General features: G+C 35.5%; 1 protein-coding gene across 1 annotated transcript; it reads right to left on the bottom strand.

The window, feature by feature from the left end:
- Window positions 1-2,488: 2,488 nt before the first annotated feature.
- Window positions 2,489-23,135, bottom strand: ATG4B (autophagy related 4B cysteine peptidase). Its single transcript, XM_058187045.1, has 13 exons — window positions 23,029-23,135; window positions 20,639-20,737; window positions 20,119-20,190; window positions 18,491-18,589; window positions 17,528-17,629; window positions 15,500-15,572; window positions 13,334-13,413; window positions 12,369-12,565; window positions 11,094-11,172; window positions 8,735-8,880; window positions 7,878-7,934; window positions 5,269-5,362; window positions 2,489-4,048 (listed from the first exon to the last, which is right to left on the bottom strand). Exons 1-13 carry the CDS (start codon window positions 23,036-23,038, stop codon window positions 3,975-3,977), a joined length of 1,182 nt encoding a protein of 393 aa, XP_058043028.1. The 5' UTR covers window positions 23,039-23,135; the 3' UTR covers window positions 2,489-3,974.
- Between the last annotated feature and the right edge of the window lie 376 nt (window positions 23,136-23,511).

Below are 23,511 nucleotides of genomic sequence, written 5' to 3' on the forward strand. Positions count from 1 at the left end.
TATTTTTTGGTGTATAAGACGTACCTGGGGGGGGGGGGAATTCTGCCTAGCAGAGCCATACCAGTCTACTTGCCTTTTTTTGGAGTCTACCTTCTTTAAAAATAGAGGCACCGGTCTACTAGCCGCCTACAGCGCTGAGCAGCTGTAGTATGGCCCTTTGAAGTGACACGGCAGATGAAAGACCGTTTTCATGAGGATGCGCAGCTATGCAACGCACAGAGGCTGACAACTTCCGAGGGTGGGGGGCGGCAAGTAGGTGGGGCTACATTCGGTGTATAAGACGCACCCAGATTTTCACCCTCTTTTGGGGGGTAAAAAGGTGCATCTTATACACTGAAAAATACAGTATTTAAATTCTTTAATATGTTAATTTTTATATATGTTTTCTTACATTTTATGTTCAAATGGAATTTCTAAAATAGTGGATATAATTTTTTCTTACAAGGTGAATTTGAATGCTATTCATATACTATTATACAGTATTAAAAATTAGACTTAAGCAATTCTTGGTTTTTTATTAAACTGGCAGGAATATATTGCATTACAGAGGATTATAATAACTAGCAATTTCAATCAATTATTCTCTCATAATGCAACCACTGACATTTCAATAATTAAACACAGACTGAATATAGACTGAAGCAATAGTTATCTGTAAATTATTTAACTTCAATAAACATAATTTTTCAGGAAAAAATTATCTTTAACACTGTCCTGTAAGTTTCTTGCAGTATAATGTTTGAAGTGAAATAACCTAATTACAGGAAGTCCTTGAATTACTATCACAATTGAGCCCAAAATTTATGTTGCTAAGTGAAACAATAGTTAAGTGAGTTTTGTCCCATTTTACAATCTTCTTCCCAGTTCAGAGAATCACTGTAGTTAAGTAACATGATTGTTAAGTGAATCTGCCTTCCCCATAGCTTTGCTTGTCAAAAGGTGATCACATGACCTTGGGACACAGCAATGGTCATAAATACGAACCAGTTGCCAACATCAGAATTTTGATCATGGGGATGCTGCAAAGATTGTAACTGGAAAATGGTCATAAGTCACTTTTTCAGTTCTGTTGTAACTGGTCATTAGAATAGAATAGAATTTTTTATTGGCAAGAATGATTGGACACACAAGGAATTTGTCTTGGTGCTTATGCCAATGAACTGTTATTAAATGAACTGTTGTAAGTCGAGGACAACCTTTCCTTGATTTGTTAAATTTTGCAAGCTTGGGATTTTGAACTCTGCACTTCAATCTAATGTACTTCTGGGAAGAGATCATTAAATCTTATTACTATCTAATCCATCACATCGTTAGCTTTTTTGCTAATATTTCTGATTGGTTCATGTTGCTTAGTTACATATTTCAAATTTTGCTATTTTATTTTTTATTTATTTATTTTCTATTATTTTAACCTCAATGATATTCTGCTAAATCAACTGTACATTACAGGCATTTTAGCACTTTTCTCTCAGACATATCTATTAGATGCCAATTCTCTCAGACGTATCTATTAGATCTTTTATTAAAATAAAGGACTTCTCCCATTCCAATTTCAAACCCCATTTGAATTCTTGAAAACAAATGTTTGATTGAAGGCTTTTGAATAACATGATGAGCTGAATAACAGGATGAGCTTTTGAATAACATGAACTTGGTTTGCATTTGTTTCATTGCCCTCTATTGGAAGAGGATAGTTGATTCCTTGTTTTAGCTCTTATATGTTATGTTTTAATCCTTTTAAACTTTTTGCAAAGCACCTCCAGAACTATTTGCATTTGGAGGAATATTTGGTTCATTTAATCAGTTAATAATAGTTAAAAACTTGAGTTGGAAGAGTAAAGGTTTCAGTATATTCTCTGGAGAATATGGAGGTTAAACTACCTTCCCCAAGGTCTACAGAATTCTTAGGTAATTAGGATTTGTTTTTAATTTGTGTGTGTGTTGTCTGCCTTGAAAATTCCTCAGTTATTTGATTATAAAATACTTAAAAATCTGCAGACACATGGAAGGAACTGCCTTATTTTCTTTCCTCTTGTTGGTACTTCTTTTTTACGAATTAACGTACATATCTTATTTACATTTAATGTGTTTAAATTATGTATTCAAATGTTAAATAATGTGTGTAATTTTTAGTACTATTTTCTTCATATTCAATTATTAGTCCACCAATTTTTAAAGGATGAGGCTTTAATTGCTTGTATAATTTAACTTAATGTTCTTTTAGAGCTGTATGTGTCAATCAGATTATCAATCCTATATACTGGTAGTGTTTGTTATGTCTGTGCAGAAAATTTAATGAGGAAACCTAAGTACTATATCCGTCTAGATTGGGAAAGGTTGTATTAGAATATTCAGAATGTGTATCATTTTTAAAATACACAATAGAGCTTTTATTAAAAGAAAGTCTGATTCTCTTTTAAGTTTGTCTTACTTTCAACCAGTGTACAGAAAAAAGTACCAGGAATACAAAAGGCTTTTTAAATTTGTTTTATTCAGATACAAATTGAAAGCAGTTGATGAATGAAACACAATCTGACTATGCTCTTCTTCCAAAAGAAGGAGAAACACAGCAAGCTATAACAATGACAAATAGCAACATGGTTCAAATTTGATTTCTAGTAGCTAAATAGGCAACTGGACCTACTATATGCAATTACTTTATAGATGGCTATAGTACCATCTGTAGTTTGACAGTTCTGCTTATAAATGCAGGCAAGAATGCTTTGTAAACATATTTGCCACTGCAACATCCATTGATTGAGCTAATGCTTGGAACTGATGGGGTTCTTGCCAGCCATTCCTACCTTTTAGAAACAGAGGAGCTCTTCTGCTATTTTGGAATATAATAGGCTGGAAATCCTGGCCAGAAAGCTAATCATTTAAGGGACGCAGAATTTGCTTTAGGTTTCTTTAGAATTTCATATTAAGAACTGAAACAAATGAAAAACAAATAAAGACACACAATATAAATAGCCTTGTGTAGTACTTTCAAAAAGGGGGAGATGAGAACACACCTTTGGCCTAAAATTGTGATTTTAAAATAGCTGTTAATGCAAGATTTATGTCCATGTACAGTCTAAAGTTTATTAAAAGGAGGAATCAGAAGTACTTTTAATTCGTGAGCTAATGGATGTTTTCACCTCATTTTATTAAATAGCAGCCATAATTTTAATACAAAATAGAAAAATGTCCAAATAAAAATTAGGTATAACGAAGGAAAATCTGAATAACACCATTCTGTTTGTGCATACTATGAGAAGAGTCAAGTGAATAACTGAGAGCCTTCCATATTATATAGCGATGTTCTCTTGTTATCTTTAGAACATATTTTATCATGTTCCGTATGATATGCTCTTGTGATTGCTAGAATGCAGACCATTATATTTTTAAAAATAAATTGCAACTTTGAAACCAAAAGTATGGAAGCACTGTATTGGAGAAAATCTAAAGTACAAGTTGGAACATTTGGTGCAGTCAATCTTGAGAGTGCTTGTGGCCCCAAATAATTCAGAATATGGCCGGCTGGTTAGGGAGACATAACACAGATACCTGTCTCACAGCTGTTATGCTGGTTTTCATTTCACACTATAAAAATGGGAACAGAAGTAGTAAGACCCCCTAATAATAGAGAGACTTAAACCAAACACTCCGAAGGGCTTTTACTATTATAGTCAAGCCTTTGTGCCTGTGCCTGTTCCTATGAAAATAATTTCCAGCTCCTAGGAAACTTTGCATACCGTTCCCATGGATATCCTTGCACTGAGAAAGTAACTAAAGCTATTAAGGCCTTAATGACGACCCGTTTTCTTGATCCCACTGCAAAAATCCACTCTGCTCCAAGGTTGCACAGAATGCTGGGGTAAATGGGAGGCAAGGATGTCAACAAGCACCTATGAAAGCTGGTAGCCCAAGGCTCTCCAAGGAGCTCCCCTCCCCCCCTCAACCCAAGTTGGCAGTTATTGTAGTTTATTTTGTTAGAGTGATAAGATTTCAAAATCTTCATCCTCTGAATCAAAGAATCTTTCCAATCTGTCTGCATCAGAAGAATCTACAAGAGATGAATGATTTATATGCTTCAGTATTACATTTAGACTGTTTCCGCAACACATTTAATCATAATTAAATATAAATTATGGAAACACCAACTGTAATTTGCATTCTGAATAATAAAAACACTAGGTAATGCCAGGCAGTTTAACTATTATTTTTAGCAAATGCACGTGGTCTATGCTAATTCAATTTGCATCAGCCACAGTACATGGGTAGAATGAAAGCTTAGCCTTCCTTCTCTATTTTCAGAAATTTTTACAGGGATGAAAAGCTAAAGTAGTACTGTATAACAAAAATCCTGCAAGAGCTGCTCTGCTTTGCAGGATTTAGAAGTAATTGTTTTATAAATTATTGCATTTTATGAAACAACAATGTAGTGAATAAAGAGGATGACTCCCAGGATGGAAGACTCCCCTCACCAAATGTGAGTCCAGGTTGAGAAAATGTCTCAGACAGCCACCCTCTCCAATTTTCATGAAGATAAAAGGGAGGGAAGATCTGTTAAACCTGCAGAATCCTGCTACTATAGCTCAGGGGCCCATGGGCTGGATTTGGCCTGCGGAGTGTTTAGATCTGGCCGGCAGGGCCGCCCTGGAAATAGCAAAGGACCAGCCCCCGGTGCCTCTGCCAACAAAAACAGCTTGGGAGGACCACACATGGCCCTCCCGAGCTCTGTTTTTGACTGTGACGGCCTCTCAGCCCTCTGCCAGCAAAAATGGAGCCTGGGAGGACAGTGCATGGCCCTCCCGGGTTCCATTTTTTCTGGCAGAGGGCTGAAGCAGGATCCTGCCAGCCCTGCCCAGGCCACCAAAGGTGCTCCCAACACGAGTGACGTCGAGCTGGTTACGCCCACCCTAGCCATGTCCATCCGCCGCCCTGAGGTCAAACACAACCCTGATGCGGCCCTCAATGAAATCAAGTTTTGACACCCCTGCTATAGCTGTTCTGATAAAAGTAACTAGATCTGCACAATGTTTGTTTCATAGTCTGGTTATCTGATACAGCTGACATTAGAATATTATAGTGTGGAACTGCATCTAAAAACAATCCCAATGACTTTTAAAGATCAAATATCAATTTTGAAAGCTGGTACACTTTCTTAGGCAATGAAGAAATATGCTGTCATAATTTATCTGGAATAAAAAAAATCTCCAAATATTAAAACTCCGTTATTCATACAGCATTCATTCCTTTTATAACCAAATAAATGAACATTACCTGGAGTGAGATTCAAGACATCAGGACTAGAGAAGTGTGAAGGCTGATGTTCTATTAGCTCAAACATGGGAAGGGCTCCTCTAATCAGTGACAACTGTTAGAAATGTATTAAAAACAGTTATACTCCTTTGCTATTTCTAGGGGTATTGAAATAAATAATGCACCTTCAGTTCACAGTTTCACTTACAGAACAAATTGATTTTGTCTTTATGATTGTAAAGACTTGCTTAAAATGTGTAAATGCACAGCATATTGCAATACTAAAAAATGTTCTGAAAAGTATAGTGGTTTTACATATTTGTTATAATTCTCTTCAGCTTCCAACAATAAAAAAGAACTAAGTAATAAAAGCACAGGAACCTATACTGTATTTGAGGATAGAATATACACAGTCCCACTTAAGGAACACAAATTAATGCAGCCAGCAAGACAGCAGCTTTCCAGTGAGATTTGAACCCAAGGAGGGGCAAATTTATATAGTTTGATTTCACTGTTTTTCATTACATTAATCCTTATATGCTAGCTTGTACAAATTTGAATATATATTTTTGTGTGCATTTTCTCTTAGCACACAGGGTTGCAAATGCAATTTTCTTTAAAGATGCATTGTGTATTGCAAATTGCCTCTAAAATGAGGATTAGTGCAGATGCTGGAAAACCAGGAATTTTGCTTTTTATATATATTTGTGAAATGTATGCTTATTTATATTAATCATTTATATCCACTATCTCACCAAGGGAGATCTACTGGATGAGTTTAGTTTTTTTAACCTTTCCCCCCATTCCTGTAATGTACAATTAGGTTCCCCTTCCTTTTTTCCCACTATTGATTTAATACACAAAAGTAGGGAAGTTGTTACTGTCACAAATCAAGACTGCATGCCTTTTAAAGAAATTAGGTCATTTAGACTTTGCTACTGTGTAATATTTTCTTGTTCCATCCTCTTTAAATACCAAAAAATGTTAGCTTCTTGAAAACAAAAACAATGCTAGAAGTGCTACAACTAGCTAGTGTTCAAAGTCCTTCTAGAGATTTAAAGCTTGTAATCAATATTATTTTACTGTCTAAACAATTTCATATTTCATTGTTGAACTTTCTATCCAATCGTTTTAATGGAAAGTAAAATCTATTCTGCATTAAATACAACTGGCGTGGAAATACTGTTTTTGCACACTATCATTAAATTAATACTTTAATAATAGGCTACAGGATTTCCATCGCAATATCCAGCTCTTCACCCTATTTTATATATTTATTCTTGAAACTACATTCCCAAAGTTCCTTGCCTAGGACCTAGTTTGATGACTTTAATGTGCCTTACATGAAATGCAGAAAAAACTTGGGCTTCAATCTCAAACAAATAGGATGGATAATTGTGGCTAGCTGAGGCCCTGTTGATTTTAATGAAATTTGCAAAATGACTAATTGAGATATGGTTATTTCATGTTTTATCATTTAATGTTTCAGAGTTAAGATGAGTTGTTTCAGATGTCTTACAGATCTCATGGTTTCAAGCAGGAACTTGGAAGAATTCCCCGGTGATCATGTGGGCAGTTCTGTTCACTGGCAATAGGGGATGGTGCAGACATTTGCTGAGACCAGCCTCCCTCTATTGGCTCCCTAGCGAACTGAGGAGTTCTTGGTAAGTGATGAGACCAAAGTAATGTCTGGAGGGGGTGAAGAGGAATTTATTTTTCCCTTTGAGTGTGTTGGTGGGCTGTTGGCCAGTGCTCTTGTTTAAGGTAACCAGCTCTCTTCTTGGGAGGTGGTGGAAGGTAGATTTCCCACCCAGCTACTAGGACCAGTTTGCATAGTACATTACAGATAAAGTTATACATTAAAAATTAAATTTCTTATCTTTTAAACATCTTCCCCAAATTTCTTGTCTCTTTATGGAGTTCTTATGGCTTAGATGTCCACCCCATGCCCATTCCTGGTTCTTCTACAGATCTGCACTTCACTTCAAGAGGCAACTGAAAGAAATTCCTGTGTCCTCTCCTTCATAGGCCTCTCTACATTTAACCATTTTTGACTTTCACCCTGACTCCAAAAAGGAAAGATTTATTAGAGGGCAATTATACAGCACCCTTCAAGAGGATGATTATCTGGATTTTTTGAAGACATGGAACAAAGCCAGCACTGATTTCTTACATAAACAATTAAATAATTCCATGGTAAATCTTAGATTTTGTTTACCAGATGTTTCAAGACAACAGAAGTACTTTTATTTGTACATATCCCATATTTTATTACTTTTAAAAAACAAATATTCAATGGATATCTCTGAAAGAGATAAAACATTTTCAATATCAAATAAAGCCCACTGATTTATCTATCTTACAATAGTAAAATGATGGCCTAATGATTAGGCAATCCAGAAAAGCTGTAACCTCTAAGAAAGATATCTAACAGAGCTAACATAAGATGACATTGGCAACAGATATCTTGACAAGATTGGTAGACTTTTAAAAATAACTCATTTTACCCTAACTCTTCCAAATGCATTCATTTTTATATATATATTTTTTAAATCAGATGTTGCCCTAGTCATAAGTTCTGACCATTTTTGTGTTTTGTTTTGTTTTTACAAAAAAAGCTACATACAAACCTTCTTGATTTGCTGGCACCAGTCACTGAAATCTTCTTCTTTCTTGCAGAAAAATCCCTATAATGGCAATATTTTTATTATTCTACAACAGATTCAAATTAAGACCCCTATTAGATAAGTCATGAATCTGTCTTCTCCAGCATTCAGTATTACAGAGTGGCCAATAGATGTATTTGGAAAGCTCACAAGGTTGTACTTGGAGGACAATATGAATTCCCAGTAACTAATATTTCAGACATGCTGCCTATGATTCCATCCACATTAGTAGGCACTGATAGCCTGATTGTCCATCAACTTGATCAGTTTCCTCTAAAACCACCCCAATGTATTGCCATTATATTTACAGGGATAACAGTTTATATTTAGTTAGATTCTATATGAAATTATGTCTGTCCTGAATCTCCCTACATTAAATTTCAATGGATGATCTTTTCTTGTAATACAATGTAAAGAATATGGCATCTGACCATTCATTTATCTAGGATACATGTCTCTCTTCTGTTACCCATAATCTAAAAGCCTCAACTATTGTAATCTGGAAATAATTATTTCTCATGCTTCAGAACAGGAATATATTCAATTTTATGATGAAAAGGGAGAGCACAACAGAATACCTTCATAAAGAGAGGAATCGGTAGCTAACTAGAGCAGGGGTCTCCAATCCTGGCAGCTTTAAGACTTGTGGACTTCAACTCCCAGAATTCCTCAGTCAGCTTTGCTTTGCTGGCTGAGGAATTCTGGGAGCTGAAGTCCACAAGTCTTAATATCGGCAAAGTTGGAGATCCCTGAAATAGAGGATTGTCCGAAATCATAGCACTCCCTTGATAGGAAAGTGAACTTCATGTATGCATACTCACTACTGCAATAGAAGGATCCAGCTCTGCAATGCTCATTCTGCAAGGCGGATGCTGGCAATGAAAGCTTTCATCAGAGATGTGGCAACTGTCTACAGGATCCACTGCAGGCTGAGTAGTGTGTGGGTCAAGATAGATTAGTTCTTCACCTAAATAAAGATCAATGGAAAGATCATTGATTTACAAGCTCCTTAATATTATCAGTAAACTCTATGTGAGACATATCCATTGGAAACAAAAGATTACCTGCAAAAGAACAAGCTGCTTTGGAGAAGGTCACTTTACAATTGACCAGTGCCTCACACTTGAACATCTTACTGGGAAATATAGCCCCCAGAGTAGTATCTCAGTCCTGCCTTTATCTTGATTACATGTCTCAGACAAAGCTATCCCAAAAGGTATATACTACTACCACTGATCACTGATTTATTTCTTATTCATGAACCACAATAAAATATTCTAAAATTATATGTCATTGTGAAGGATATTTGACAGTACCCCATTCCAGCTGTCAACGCTGTAAAACAGAACTGCACATCAGCACCTTTTGTATTCAAATTGTATTCAAACGAAATGGTAGATTGGCTTGACAACCTGAATTTTCAACCACCCAAACAGTAGAGAGGCATATTGTTATTCTTTTTATGTACTAATTCAATTATAAGTTATAAACAGATGATGCAGTAATCCTCTCAAGGACCCCTATTGGACTTGAATGCTTTTGTACAGCTAAATAAAAAGGAATAATTGGAAATTAATTACAGTACTCCCCCTCCCAAAAAAATTACTGCATTTGCCAATTGATCCAAAAGGCTCCCAGGTCTATCAATAACAATGCCACTGAACAAATGGTAGATAAATAAATACCAAGCAGTGGTCCTCCAAACTAATGGAAAGAAAATGGCTGATGCTAACTATGTTACACAGAATGCACATAAAAGGGCAGTGGATATTTTAAGATTTTACTACTCTAGTAAAGGCCAATATAAATACCTGCAGCTATTTAGCTTTTTAAGCCAAGTAAGTAATACAGAGTTTGGAACAATCCACAATCTGTCTTCTTTGAAACTCAATGCAGTCCAAATTTCTAAGGGCAATTCTGAGTCCTCCACCTAACGCATATGGGGTTGGAATGGCAAGTGTGGAGATGAGAATGTACAGACCACATTAAATTACTGGCTGAAGTAAACACTTCTTCCATCAGGTTTAGGATAGATTACAAAGCAAGTAGAAGCAAGCAAATTCACAAGTTTTTGCTCCTATGACTTTCCCTCTCCTACCTAATTCTATTTAGATTATGAACAAGTAACAGTAACATTTAAGAAGCAACTGTTTGATATAGCTCATCAAATCAACGCAGGTAATACTTCTCAGTTTCTCACGGCTAATAAAATCTACATGGAATACCAGGTAAATGTTCTAACTCAGAAGGGTTTTCACTCCAGCCTTATATAATGCTCTCTCCTCAGCATTGCTAGAAGATGTAAGAAGATACCCTATCTGCCAGGACTATGCCCCTGGATTTAGAACAGGTTTAAGCATGTTTTCCTATACTGACATTTCTGCAGTACACTTCCTCCTCTTTTGAGCAACATAATAGGATTTACTATCATGTGCAAATCCTGCTTTTTGACCTTGTTCTGCAGTTGCTAAGTGAATCATTGGTTGTTAAGTGAACCTGGCTTCTCCCATTGCTTGTCAGAAGCCATCTGGGAAAGTTATAAATGATATAATCCCAGGACAGTGGAACTGTCATAAATGCATGCGAGTTGCCAAGTGCCCAAATTTTGATCACATGACAATGGGGATGCTTCAATAGTCTTTAAGTGTGAAAGATAGTCACAAATCACCTTTTTATGTGTCACTGTTAAGTTCAAACAGTCACTAAATGGTTGGTTATAATTTCAAGGACTACCTCGAATTGCATGTATGTGTAATTCTGTGTTACTAGGAAACTTGTTATATAATCCTAATAGTCTCCAAAAATACAGGTTAAAGATTGTCAAACCACTTTATTAGTACAGGCTGGAAACAAAGTTCAATACATTTTTGCATGATCATGTAAGAAATTACCTTTTTACAGATCAAAGTTTGAGAGAATACAGATTTTAGGAATGACTGTGTGAACACAAACAGATGTTTCCCTCATACTATAAATATAAACTTAAGACTCCCCATGTCCTCTTCAGCTTGGTCTCATCCTCTTAAGAAGAATGCTTCAAGATATGTCAATAAATAGCACTAAGCCTTGTTTAGTCTATCTTGGCTCACAGCAGCTGGTTTGCACCTGAGAAAATGGTTTGAAATATCTTACAGACCCATACTCATTAATATATTCAGCATCAATACAGCTTAAACTTACCAACATATCCAATGAAATAATGAGCACTATTCGGTTTTCCTCCAATCACACCTAAGGACTGAGGCATCATAAAACAATGCTGGAAGGTAATATATGCACAGTTAATCACAGTGGAAAACAACACTCATAATAAAGGGCATTACACAGCTATTCAGAATAGGATTTTTTACACATATCTACTGAACATTCAAACAAGTTACTTCAGCACTAGCCATTTTTAAGACAAGAAACCACAGGGGGAAGCCATTTACAGTGCAATGGTTTTCATGAAATAACAGTGTCAAAACTACTTTATATAATTAAACTCCAATAAAGAGTGACTGACAATGATAGCATGAAATGATTGGCTCCCTACACACAATACCACCACCACAATTTTATGCATGGTATTTAATCAAAACTAAGCTCTATTCTCAAGAAAATGTTTGTAGTTTAATCATATTAGTCAATGAAGACACAGTTGTTCAGAATTAGCTCAGAGAAAAATATATGACCTTGAATTATTAAATAGAACTAGGGCAGTGGTGGCAGACTTTTTACTTACCAAGTGCCGAACAGGAACGCGCTTTGCGTGCTGTGTGCGCTCGCATACCATCTGCAGTAATGCACGGCTCCTCGTGTGCAACCACACCATCTGCACATGCACCCAGCACTAGTGCACGCTGCATGCACAATCTATCTGCGCATGCAGCACAGATTTCATCAGGCAATGCATGCACACAAACGCTGTCTGCCCACGCATACACTGCGCACCAGTCATCTCATGTGCATGCGCAAACACGCATGCACTGGAGAGGTCCAAAGACCAGCTGGGTCCCCTGAATTGCGCACATGCACACCATAGGCCTGAACACCAGCTGGGGCGCGTGTGCATGCGCAGCTTCAGACGAGCTTGGCAACGGCTTGTGTGCCCAGAAAAAATGGCTCTGCGTGCCACTTCCGGTATGCATGCCATAGGTTCGCCAACACTGAACTAGGGCGATTACAAATGTGTATTGGGTACCTGCATATTTAAATCACTGCAACAACCACTAAGCAATTCTACTTATTCAGAATGAGCTGCTCTAATAATGACAGTTTTGGATAGCACAGCTGAATACAGTATATAGATCATGTATTTCAGACATTCTGAGCCTTATAATGAATTTATCTTGATATGCTATTGCATTCACAGTTAAGACTGTTAATTATGAATTAACAGAATTATAAGTATTAAAAATGCATACACCAAACCACATGGTTTCAGATATCCAGGTAGTTAAAATTATTTTATACCTTTAGTGTTTCAATATAGGCTTCATTGATGTCTGTGAGACCAAGGCGAAGAGGTATCAGCAGCACTAGTGGTTTCCAAAGCAATAAACTGTCTGTAGATACATCTCCATCTGGATAACCATTGGAAAGAAAATCTGATTCTGCAGAAGGAAATGCTGAGGCTCCAGGACATGGACAGTTGGCCTTACATAACCTTCCTGCCAAAAGATAAAAAATCAGCAGAAATAGCCTTGGTTATGCCCATATAATCTAATTTGCTGTTGAGTAGCAAATAGAACTACATACAGTACATCTACCACATATTACGTACATCATTATTGCTAATATAAATTTTTATTTTATTGTAAAGGAAATATTTATAATCAACATTTCAAAGCCTGGAAGCAGGTTCTTCCACACATTCTGTTGCTACCATAAAGCTGCAAAAGTAAAACTTTCTTTTTCATAAGTAGAAAAGAAATCTTTAGTTTTGAGAGCTCAACCATTCAGTTTTATCAGACATAACAATAAATACTGAAATATAAAATTACACTATTTCAGAAATCCACCTCTAACAACAGTACCAATAAAAACTTACTCAAACCAAACAATTACAGATTTGATACATTGCAGCAGGCATCCAGTAAACCTAACCAATATCTTGTAACTCTTTAAACCCAATTATCTTAAAAACCTCACTGACTCACTGGAGAACTCACTGGAGAAGAGCCTAATGCTGGGAAAGATTGAGGGCAAAAGAAGAATGGGACGACAGAGAATGAGGTAGCTGGATGGAGTCACTGAAGCAGTAGGCGTGAGCTTAAATGGACTCCAGAGGATGGTAGAGGACAGGAAGGCCTGGAGGAACGTTGTCCATGGGGTCACGATCGGTCGGACACGATTTCGCAACTAACAACAACAATCTTAAAAACCATATCCCTTCAACAATAGGCACATACTTTTATAAACATTACAGTGATACTTACTTATTTCCTCTATCACAACAGTATTGTCCATGGCTATGTGCACTGCCAAAGAACTCCACATATCAAATGTGGCAAGTTTTCTAAGGATAAAAATTAAAGACAAAAGTATTTAAGTGAATAAAGTACACATTAAGAGATCTAGAAATTTGCCAAGGGCAATCACATCACCTGGGTCACTATCAGTGAATCAACACAAAATCTCAAGTTTTAATCTGTCATATTTTTACTGAAGTACACAAAATGATAAAGTATAAAGAGGATATAAATATGAATTACAAATTGCCTGCATTCTTCTTTTCCATACAATTTCATAATACTTAAATTTTTATTATTTTGACCAACAGAAAAAAAAGAGCTTTCAGGGAAAAGGACTTTCTACCTATGGTTAATATGTTCTTGTTATGGTCATTCAAAATTCACTAACACCTGATGAGATGCAGTTTACTTGGCAGTATTTTGAAAATGATTTCTCAGTACCTTTTTTCTTCCAGAACTCAATTCTGCCTATTCCTAGTCTGGCATTTTTAACTACTATACCAAATTTGTTCTATTTGTAATGCTATCAATACTCATTTATATAGTGCAATTGATGTATGTAAAGCTTTTTTAAAAATTAGAATAATTATATTCTTTCAAGGGTCTTTTGAGCTAAAAATATTGTTTTCTTCATTAGACAAAAACTCATTTCCTGCTTACGGTCTTTGTATATATATCTAGTTGTCCACAATAGGATCAAGATGCTGAATCAGGTAAGTGCCTGATCCAGCAGGGCATGGAGCAAGTGGTGAGAAATGGAGGCAGAAGAAAGGTATAATTCAATATTATATGAGTTATAGGAACTTCATTTTGAAGTTTTATTCAATATTGGGTCTCAGTAGCTTTTCTAGAATTTTTGGAAATTCTAGAAAAATTTATAGTGAACTATATGAAATATACATATTGATAGCATTTTGAAAAGCTATTCATTCTGGAGTTCAATAAATTGCTCAGACAACTATATTTCAGGGTACCATATAAACAATATGGAAAAGCTAAGCATAAACATATGAAAATTGACATAATATTTGGCATAAATTCCTCTAGCATGAAGACAGAATAAATGAACTTCATGAGACAGAGACTCTGCTAATATCCAATTCAGAGTCTACAAAAAATAGTATCTCAGTATATTGATGACAATTATAGCTTCAAACTGTGAATGATCTTTCCAGCTGATCTTTCACGTTGGCACTGATTAATATAGAAGGCAAAGTTGAATCTTCTGAGCCTTTCCCCCCAAACAGGTCCATTCTCAAGGAAAAACCTTGCAATACAGTATCATTTTATTTTCACCCAGAAAAGTTGAAATGGAAATACCAGATGGCACCTTCCACCTCCAGCTATCTTAAGCACTCCAACAAGTTAATGTAGTCAACAATATCAAAATTCACCAAAAGATCCAACAGAATCATATTCCCCTCCCCTCCCTCTCTTTCCTAATACAGAATATCCAAAAAAGTGATCAAGACCGTCACCACATGTAAACCAGAGAGGAAAGGGTCAAGGAAAACTGACTCATTTAAAGACTCCTAAAATTGCAATGCTACTTAATTAAGACAGTTTGTCTTAATATAGAACATCAGATACGGCTGAAACTTATTAAAATCTATTAAGTCTAATTATGGCCTTGTTTGAAGCAAAAGCCTCATCTTTTTTTCTTGTAAGGTTACAGACAATTCAACATGCAAAAGAAGTATTACTGATCTATCATTGGTTTGAGGCTGAGGAACATTTCTTTAGAGCAGTAGTAATATTAACAGAATAAAAACCTCACAAAACAAGTAATGAAACTAATTCAGACAGATATTAATAGAAAATGTGATAGATTGCCCAGGTAAAGCTCTATCTTAAGTAACATCAAGCTTAGCAAAAAACTGAGCAAATACAGCTGCAAAGAATACTACAAATTGCTCAGGTGATTTTGGGGCACAAGCTAGGACAACTGGAAGATCTACCCACAAACTCTAGAAATAGCCCATGGAATTTAATATCCCAATATTAGATACAGAATTCTGAAGGCATACTGAATGGAAAATCAATTTTAACATTTCATTTGTATAGGTAATTTAACTGCTTTATTTTATACACTATCTAAAACCATAACTGCTGGAGCTATTGAATACTTACTTAAGTACTTGTGCAACTGTATTTGGTCCATACCATTGGCCTATGGATTTGCCTTCTCCAACTCCCATCTGGGCTGCAACAAACACATTATAATTGATCCATAGTACCATTCAAGGTTACTTCTCAATCACTTAAGAAACTTAATTGGACAAGTATTTAGACTTCTTAAGAATACTGAACTAAGGTCCTATTAAAAATGTGAAATGTTTTAAATAATAACATACCTATCCAGCAAAGAAGTATGTTGTGATCATTGGAGAAATGTACTACAGTAATTTTTTGGAAGGTCATACATAAAAATTCATCAGGGAAAATCTTTCTACTCTGTCTATAATAAGGAATCCCACTAGGCTTCAAAACAAGAACCAATAATTCCAGACATATTAACCTATTGCAATGTTTGTCAACCTTAGCAACTTTAAGAAATCGGGACATCAACTCCCAGAATTCTGGGAACTGAAACCCATACATCTTAAAGATGCCAAGGTTGAGAAACATTGATTTATTGCCATCCCATGCTGCTATAAAATCATTATGCTCTTTAGGGCAAGGACTTTTTTCTCGGGAAGCATTTTAAAATCTGATCTCTGAGGCTGCAAGCAAGATGTCTGGCAAACTGATGTCCTTGCTGAGTAAGCATAGCTGAAAAATGTTGGCCTTTTTCATTTGTTAAGATATGGAAGAAGTTTAATGATTGGAAATAGATAGATGAAGCCTTGCAAAGATGTCATACTTTAAAAAGTGAAAAATAAGCAGTAATGCCTTATTTTGCCATTTTTGATGCAGTCTGGGGGCTATACATTTCAGATTATGAGTTTTAGTGTGAATGGCTCACCCTGGTGGAGGATAAAGCCTATTCTGAGAGATGCAAAGAATGCACTCTTCGCATTGAATAGAACAACTAAAGGTATGTTTTCCTGTATTCTCCATTCATTCCTTTAAGAGAAAATGCTACCTTTTCTCATTATACTCCTTATGTCCTTCAGTCACTTATATTTCTTTGTGATTGCTAGTAAAGTTGAGAACGCTGCAATGTAAATTAATGTCTCAAGAGATGGATTTAAAAAAAAAATATTCTCACAGCAAGAGATTATATTCCATAAAGAGAGAAGAGACACAAAAGTAGACAAAAAAGGCTTAGATAATAAAAGTTGCTTTAGCAACATTATTAAATAACTATTTTGAACAAATTGCTGGTTTAAAACGAATCTTAACTAAAATATCTGCTGTACGTTTTTCAAAAAAGAGTTTCCAATTTAGAACTAAGAGAAAAGGGAAAGATATAAAGATCTGTATAAAGACGGTCTGATTCATACAGGGAAAATGGTAATACAGTACATATTGGGAAGTGAAGGAAAGATTTAACTTTTCAGCTGCCATAACATAACAGAAGTTTTGTAAGGAGAGAAGGATATGAAGAGGTATAGTGAAGCATATTAATTCCTTAAAGTTAAACACATTACATTTCCTTTCCCTAGCTCATGTTTTTTAATTACCTTGGCTTAGTATTTCTGATTCCCTTGTTTCAGGTTGTATAATAACCCTGCTTATCCTGAAAGGGATTAACTGTACATGTATGTATGGTTTATATAACTTATAGCTGAAGGCAAACTGAAGTGTTAGTTTATTGCATCTTATAATCCACGGAACAAGATGTCTAGGTTTTCTTCTCCAACACAAAATGTAGAAAGTCTTTTAAATAATAAAAGCAGCCCTATGTGTTGTTTGCATAGATTATAAGGGGAAAATATAGACATGCTCACATCTTAAGCTAAGTTCGATTAAGCTCCATGGAATTTATTTCTAATTTGTATAGCAGTTGGCCTTTACACAATTATGTTTTATTTGGAAATGCCTGTCCCTAGATAACCTAGATCTATAATAGAAAAAAAATGAAAGGCTGGGCCAGTTTCTACATTATTATTTCCCTAACTCAATTTTCAATAATAAAACATGGTAATTTATATTATGTTTGCAAATGAACATATTCTCACACTTGATTGCCTATAGTGCTGATAATCATTTTACCTATTTGGTGGATTGAGTAGTAACTGTCCTTTTTATCAATGAAAGCATTGAGAACATTGTAATAGTTGTCTGTCTGTTTCTTCCCTTTCATCCACCTCCAATCTAAGAAACAAAAGGCAATGTTAAAGGGGGGGGAAAAAGAAAATCAAACTACCACACTTATATTTTCAAGGTATTCATACCAAAATAATCAGCTTGCTTTAAATGAATCCTTTCTAATACAAAGGTTGATGATTATAATCTGAAACTGCTTGAAAAGATAACTTCAAATACAATCTGCATGTAAAATGACAAACACTTTTCTGCTTTTATTGTTATTGTATTTCACAATCAACTCCACCAATATGTAATTTCTATGGAAAAATGTATGCACAAAATATACTTTACACTACAAGAAGTAAATAAACTGATCAGTCATCAAACTTATTGATTTCCACAACCCTTTTAACCATGACAAGAATTGTTGTCGTATTCGTGCTAGTGGTGCTTCTAGAGTGAAAGGATTAGCTGGGGGGAGGGGGGGCTTCCATGTCTCCATTAGGGGGCCCACCAAAGTGGTACCTATTTAGCTATACGCATTTTTACACACTTTCGAACTGCTAGGTCAGCAGGAGCTGGAGCGAATGATGAGCGGTCACCTATCACATAGCAGCACTCGGCACTTAAACATGGACTTGTTGATTGTCAACCCAGTGTTTTATCCATGGATAAGGTAAAATAAATATCCATGAATAAAATAAATATCCATGTAAGCCACTGTGTTCCCCAAGAAAAGAATTATACATTTTGTATACATTTTGAAGGAAATGATGCTACCAAGAGGAACTTGGAATATTTGGAAATAGGCCTGCTTCGTTATGCATTCCTTTACAGTGAAAAACAACTTTATGAAGGACCTTGTGTTACCTGAATATAAGGAGTATCATGATTTTGCATTATAATCGTCACAGTAATGTGACTTACCTCTGCTTAAATGCCTGCCAACCAAAGCCTGGGCAAAAATCATCTGGCCACATCTTAGCATACAACCCCAACCAGTGTCAGATGTCGGACCTGTTCCCCCTGCATAAACAAATCACACAAACCAACCTTTTTGACAAGTTGACACTTATAATTTGAAGCATTGGAGTTTTATGATGTACCTGAATAGGTTCGGGGGCCAGAAGTCAAAATACAGTTGTAAATATAAATATACTGATCTGATATTACCCTCTGAATATAAGGAAACATGCTTTACAGGTAGTCCTTGACTTACGACCACAATTGAGTCCAACATTTCTGTTGCTAAGTGAAACATTTATTAAGTGAATTTTTCCTAATTTTAAGTTAAGTGAATCACTGCAGTTGTTAAGGTTTTTTTTTTTTTTAAAGTTAGTATGGTTGTTAAGTGAATTTGGCTTCCCCATTGACTGCTTGTCAGAAGATTGCAAAAAGTGATCACATGACCCCAGGACACTATGACCATCATAAATATAAGTCTGTTGCCAAGTGGCCAAATTTTGACCACGTGACCATGGGGATGCTGCAACAATCATAAGTATGAAAAACGGTCTCAACTCACTTTTTTCAGTGCCATTGTAATTTTGAACAATCACTAAATGAACTGTTGTAAGTCATGGACTCTATCTGCACATATATAGTGTTATATCCTATTGAGTGTGAGTAATATTTTGTTTCCTTCTCTTGTGTTGTTGTCTACTCAGCAACTCAGTAAATTAGAGAGGAAAATAAATATACACATTTTAGAACATTATTAAAATATAAATTCATATGTATATGGTTATGATAATGTTAAAGTTTCCTAACCATTTCAAAAAATACAAACATCTATTCCCAGATATTGTTATAGATGAATAATTAAGTCCCAAAATATTAGACATGACAATTTTAAAATATATAGCCCACATGCACTATGAATATTTAAAACATGAATTTTATGTATATTTTTAGCCTCCGAGTTTATACGTAAGAACAACAACTAGAAGAGAATTTTAAGCAAGCCAAAAATTCAATCTTCTTCGTAGTGTACCTATGGCTCTCAGGCCTTTTTAGAAATTTCACAATGGCTTAATAAAGACAGGTAAATTCTTTTCAAACTTGAAAACTTTTCTATTTTTATCATTTGCTTCTTAATTTTTATGCAAATAGAAAGAAAAAAATTAATTGATCTAAATGATATAAAGTTGGTTGAAAGATGTATAGCTTTACATGTTTTAAATAAATATACAACTCTGATTTAAAAAAGAACACCTTTTTATTTTTTGCAATTTCCATCTTCCCATACTATTTTCAAAGTGGAAGAATCTTACCTTCAATAAAATGAAAACATACTCAGAAGTCCAAACAGACCATAAGCCAATGTTATTTGCTGAAATCTAGATAGTTTAGTACAAACTCAAATGTCAGGATGGCTTAACAAACACTAAATGGTTTATTTATTTATTATGGAATTTATTTGCCGCTCCTCTCCTAACCAACAAATATGCCAGGCCAATATTCCAATTGGCTTCTTTAGGTTGTAAAGAAATATGATTTAGAAATAAATATGCACCATTTCCACAACAATTTGGAAAATGAAAACTGGTGCTTACCAATGGCTGGAAAACCTTTCCTATATGTAAACCAAAGACGAGAAGTCACATCCAACAAAATCTCCTCTTTCTCTAAAGGGATGAAAACAACATTTCAATACACTTGCAGAACTTAAGATTGCATGGTTTCAATGATAAATGTTAACTGAAATACATTCATTTTTAATTAGGGTTATTCCATATTTAAAGTTAAGAATAGTATGGCACATATAAAAATAGTATATGTTATGTAAATTTTTTTGGGGGGTGGATGGGAACAGTTTAATATCTTTTGGACTTCTCCATCATATCAGTAGGAAAGTAGAACACCATCTAGCATTTATTATCTTCAAAATATGTGCTTTCTCTAAAAGGTTCAGCAGAAAGCAAGGCATTTGTTAGGATGGCAGAGCTGATCCAGAATAAGATCAGGAAACTGCCCTACGTGCATTCTAAGGCATGCCAAATCAATAAAGCGACAGCAGATTTCACGTCATGGTACAAAATCATAAAGCCCTTGAAATATTAGCAGAAGAAATACCTGTTAGTGCGCTGTATTTTCTTCCCAGGATCCAAACAGGCTCTTTGGTTTCTGGGAAGTCTTCATACTCAAACCTGAGAGTATCATAAGTGAGAGTAGCTGCTCAAAACAAACAAAGACAGGTAGTTTCAAACACTTTTCAGGATCTGCCATTCAAAATACAAAAAAAGTTTCCTTCAGAAAATTTCAACAAAGTAAAACTGTTTTAGATGACGAAAAAGTAGCAAGTATGCTCCAGGTTCTAATATCAAACAACAGAGGCAGATATTATATTCCATTTTGTCAATAGAAAAGAATATTTGTAGCTCAGGGTTGAAATGAGAAGTCCTTGGTGCTCTCTAAACTTGGTTGTTTTCTTGCAGAGTTTCACTACCAAAACTAGGTAACACCATCATGATCACTAGCACTGTTGACTATGAGCATCTATTTGCTTCTCTGCTTTCAGAAATTAAAGTTTGTTGTACTTAATTTTTTTTAAAAAGAACTGAGAATCAGTATAATCCACTCTAGAGTAAACCTACATCACATCCTTCTATTTGCCTCATAGTTGTTAAATCTAAAAATTAGTGTCCAGATAACCCATTCAGTTCAAATTTCACATACTCTGCAACCTTGCCTTAGAGAACATCATGTCCCATACACCATGTGATTCAGAATGGCATTTAATGTGAGAGGTTCCAAGAAAAGACTGCTAAGCCTTTTTCCTCAGTCTAGTCATAAATACATAACAGACAAGGTTCATTTTGCACTTGCTATGAAGTCTCAAGTCTGTTACATTCAATACACTGTTTACATGAAGTTAAAACATTCTCAATACATGTATTCCAAAATTTAAATTATCAAATATCAGAATTAACATGGGAGATTAGACTGAGAAATAAAAATAAAAACAGAAAAAGGGAATGCCAAATTTCAGAACAGAACTTAAAAAGCAAACTAATATTATTCAGTCAACTATCCTTATATAATATTAACATATATTCAAATAAAGATGGAGAAAGGGAAGTTTATAAAGATTTATTCTGCTAATAGCCAAAATGCAAAATGACTAATGAGATGGAAACAACTGTTATAAGAGACAGGCTGAAATAAATTTATTTACATATTCCAAACATATTTACATAGAAGTGCAAGTATAAGTACCTGGGCCTTATTCCCCAAGTACAGTATAGCATATAGGATTGCAGTAAAATTGTAATATATAGGAATAGTATAAATATATTGTGGAAAAAGTATGTGTATTTTATATGCCTTAAAATCAATTATCAATTGTTTATGAAATATCACTAAATAAAAGAGAATTTTCAAAATTCATTCTGTAACTAGAGAGCCAGGAGTCCATGAGTTCTAGTCTTGCCTTAGACACAAAGCCAGCTGGGTGATCTTGGGCCAATCATACTTTCTGCCCTAAGAAGCAGGCAATGGCAAACCACTTCAGAAAAACCTCACTGAGGAAGTTTTTGACCAGGAAGTCATCAGTTTGATTTGGAGACACCAGATTAATAAACAAATAAATAAAAATCCTTAACTGTCATCTACTAAGATGTATTTGGAAAGTTTCAATAAGAATTCAATTTGATGTAGATCTACTACCGAACACTGCACTTGTCTTCATAATCTTATTCAGACAGTAAAACCAGTATACAATTTTTTATATAAAATGCTTGTTTTATATATTTAATTTTTATTTATTTTTTTGGTTTGGGGAAAGTCAAGAAATTGATGAAAAGGAGAGTATTACCCATTTGCCTTAGAGTCTTAGTTTTTCCATTTGGGCAATGGCACTTTGGTAGATAGTATTAAAACAGCATGATTTTCCTTCTATCACAACTCAGGTCATTATATTAGTTATATAAGGAATCAATGTATTCACTTTTAACTACTTAAACAAGAACCTTGGGTCCTTATAAACTTTAGAAAACTTTAAGATTATTTCCATGCATCAAAGCCCTGAAGGACCAGCACGAAGCTTTATAAACCATGCAATCAACTAATGCTAGAAAAAACATGGCAATGTACAGTAGTGTCTTAAAATTGACAGGCTTTGTTATAGTGGAGTTGCCTCTATTTGAAAAGAGAAGGCATATTAGCCAAATTGCTTTAGCAACTTTAGCAACTTCTATTAATCACAGTCATTTAACAAAGAAAAAAAAAATACCGTAAGAAAACACAAGGCAACATAATTGACCCTTCATCGACCTCTCTCTTTTGGGCAATTCACGATCACAGTTCCACCGACTAGCCCAGTCCGCAATTTAGCCCTCTGCTGAAAAAACAAACCCGACTCCTTCCTTTCCACACCCATTGCCCGCTGCTACCCCAAATATAGAGCTGCGTGTCGACCCACGCAGCTTTCCCAATTGACCCCCACCAAACATTTCCCCACTCACCCGCGTCCATCCTGCCCCCGCCCTCTTAAGCTCGGGGAGCCCACGGCTGTCTCCTGACTGACACTGATCACCAAAGCGGCGCACTTTATACTTCTCATCACATAGCGCTGCTTTCGCCCAATCGCGGAATTGTTCAACACTCATCTAAGCGACGATTGGTTCGTTTCAGATGCAATGGTTTCTTCCGCTGTATGGCAGGTGCCATTTTGTTGTACGGAGAGACCGATGGGTGTGCAAGATTGCTTAAATCGGCCTTGCTTTCCTTCTGAAGCAGGAAAATTTTTTCCGTTAATTACCATGTACTGTTTTCTATCCCTCGGAGTAGTTTAACTGACATATGGTATTTTCAGGAGTAGAAAGTAGAAGGGAGCCGCCATATTCTTGTACGGAGTATTAAACACCATCCACTTGACCCAATATGGCGCTCTCAAGTAATTCGCATCGTAGCGTGGTTGTAGCAACATTGGCCCAACAACAGAGTAG

The sequence above is a fragment of the Ahaetulla prasina genome, chromosome 6, assembly GCF_028640845.1.
Source record: "Ahaetulla prasina isolate Xishuangbanna chromosome 6, ASM2864084v1, whole genome shotgun sequence".
In the NCBI taxonomy this organism is placed as follows: Eukaryota; Metazoa; Chordata; class Lepidosauria; order Squamata; family Colubridae; genus Ahaetulla; species Ahaetulla prasina.

Bases quoted from the DNA above. Each gene is read 5' to 3' on its own strand.
- ATG4B (XM_058187045.1), bottom strand. The intron at 11,173-12,368 runs GTATAAAATAAT...ATTACCTTCCAG, and splicing joins CCTATATTGAAACACTAAAG to CATTGTTTTATGATGCCTCA. The intron at 7,935-8,734 runs GTGAGTATGCAT...TTGCCATTATAG, and splicing joins TGGATCCTTCTATTGCAGTA to GGATTTTTCTGCAAGAAAGA.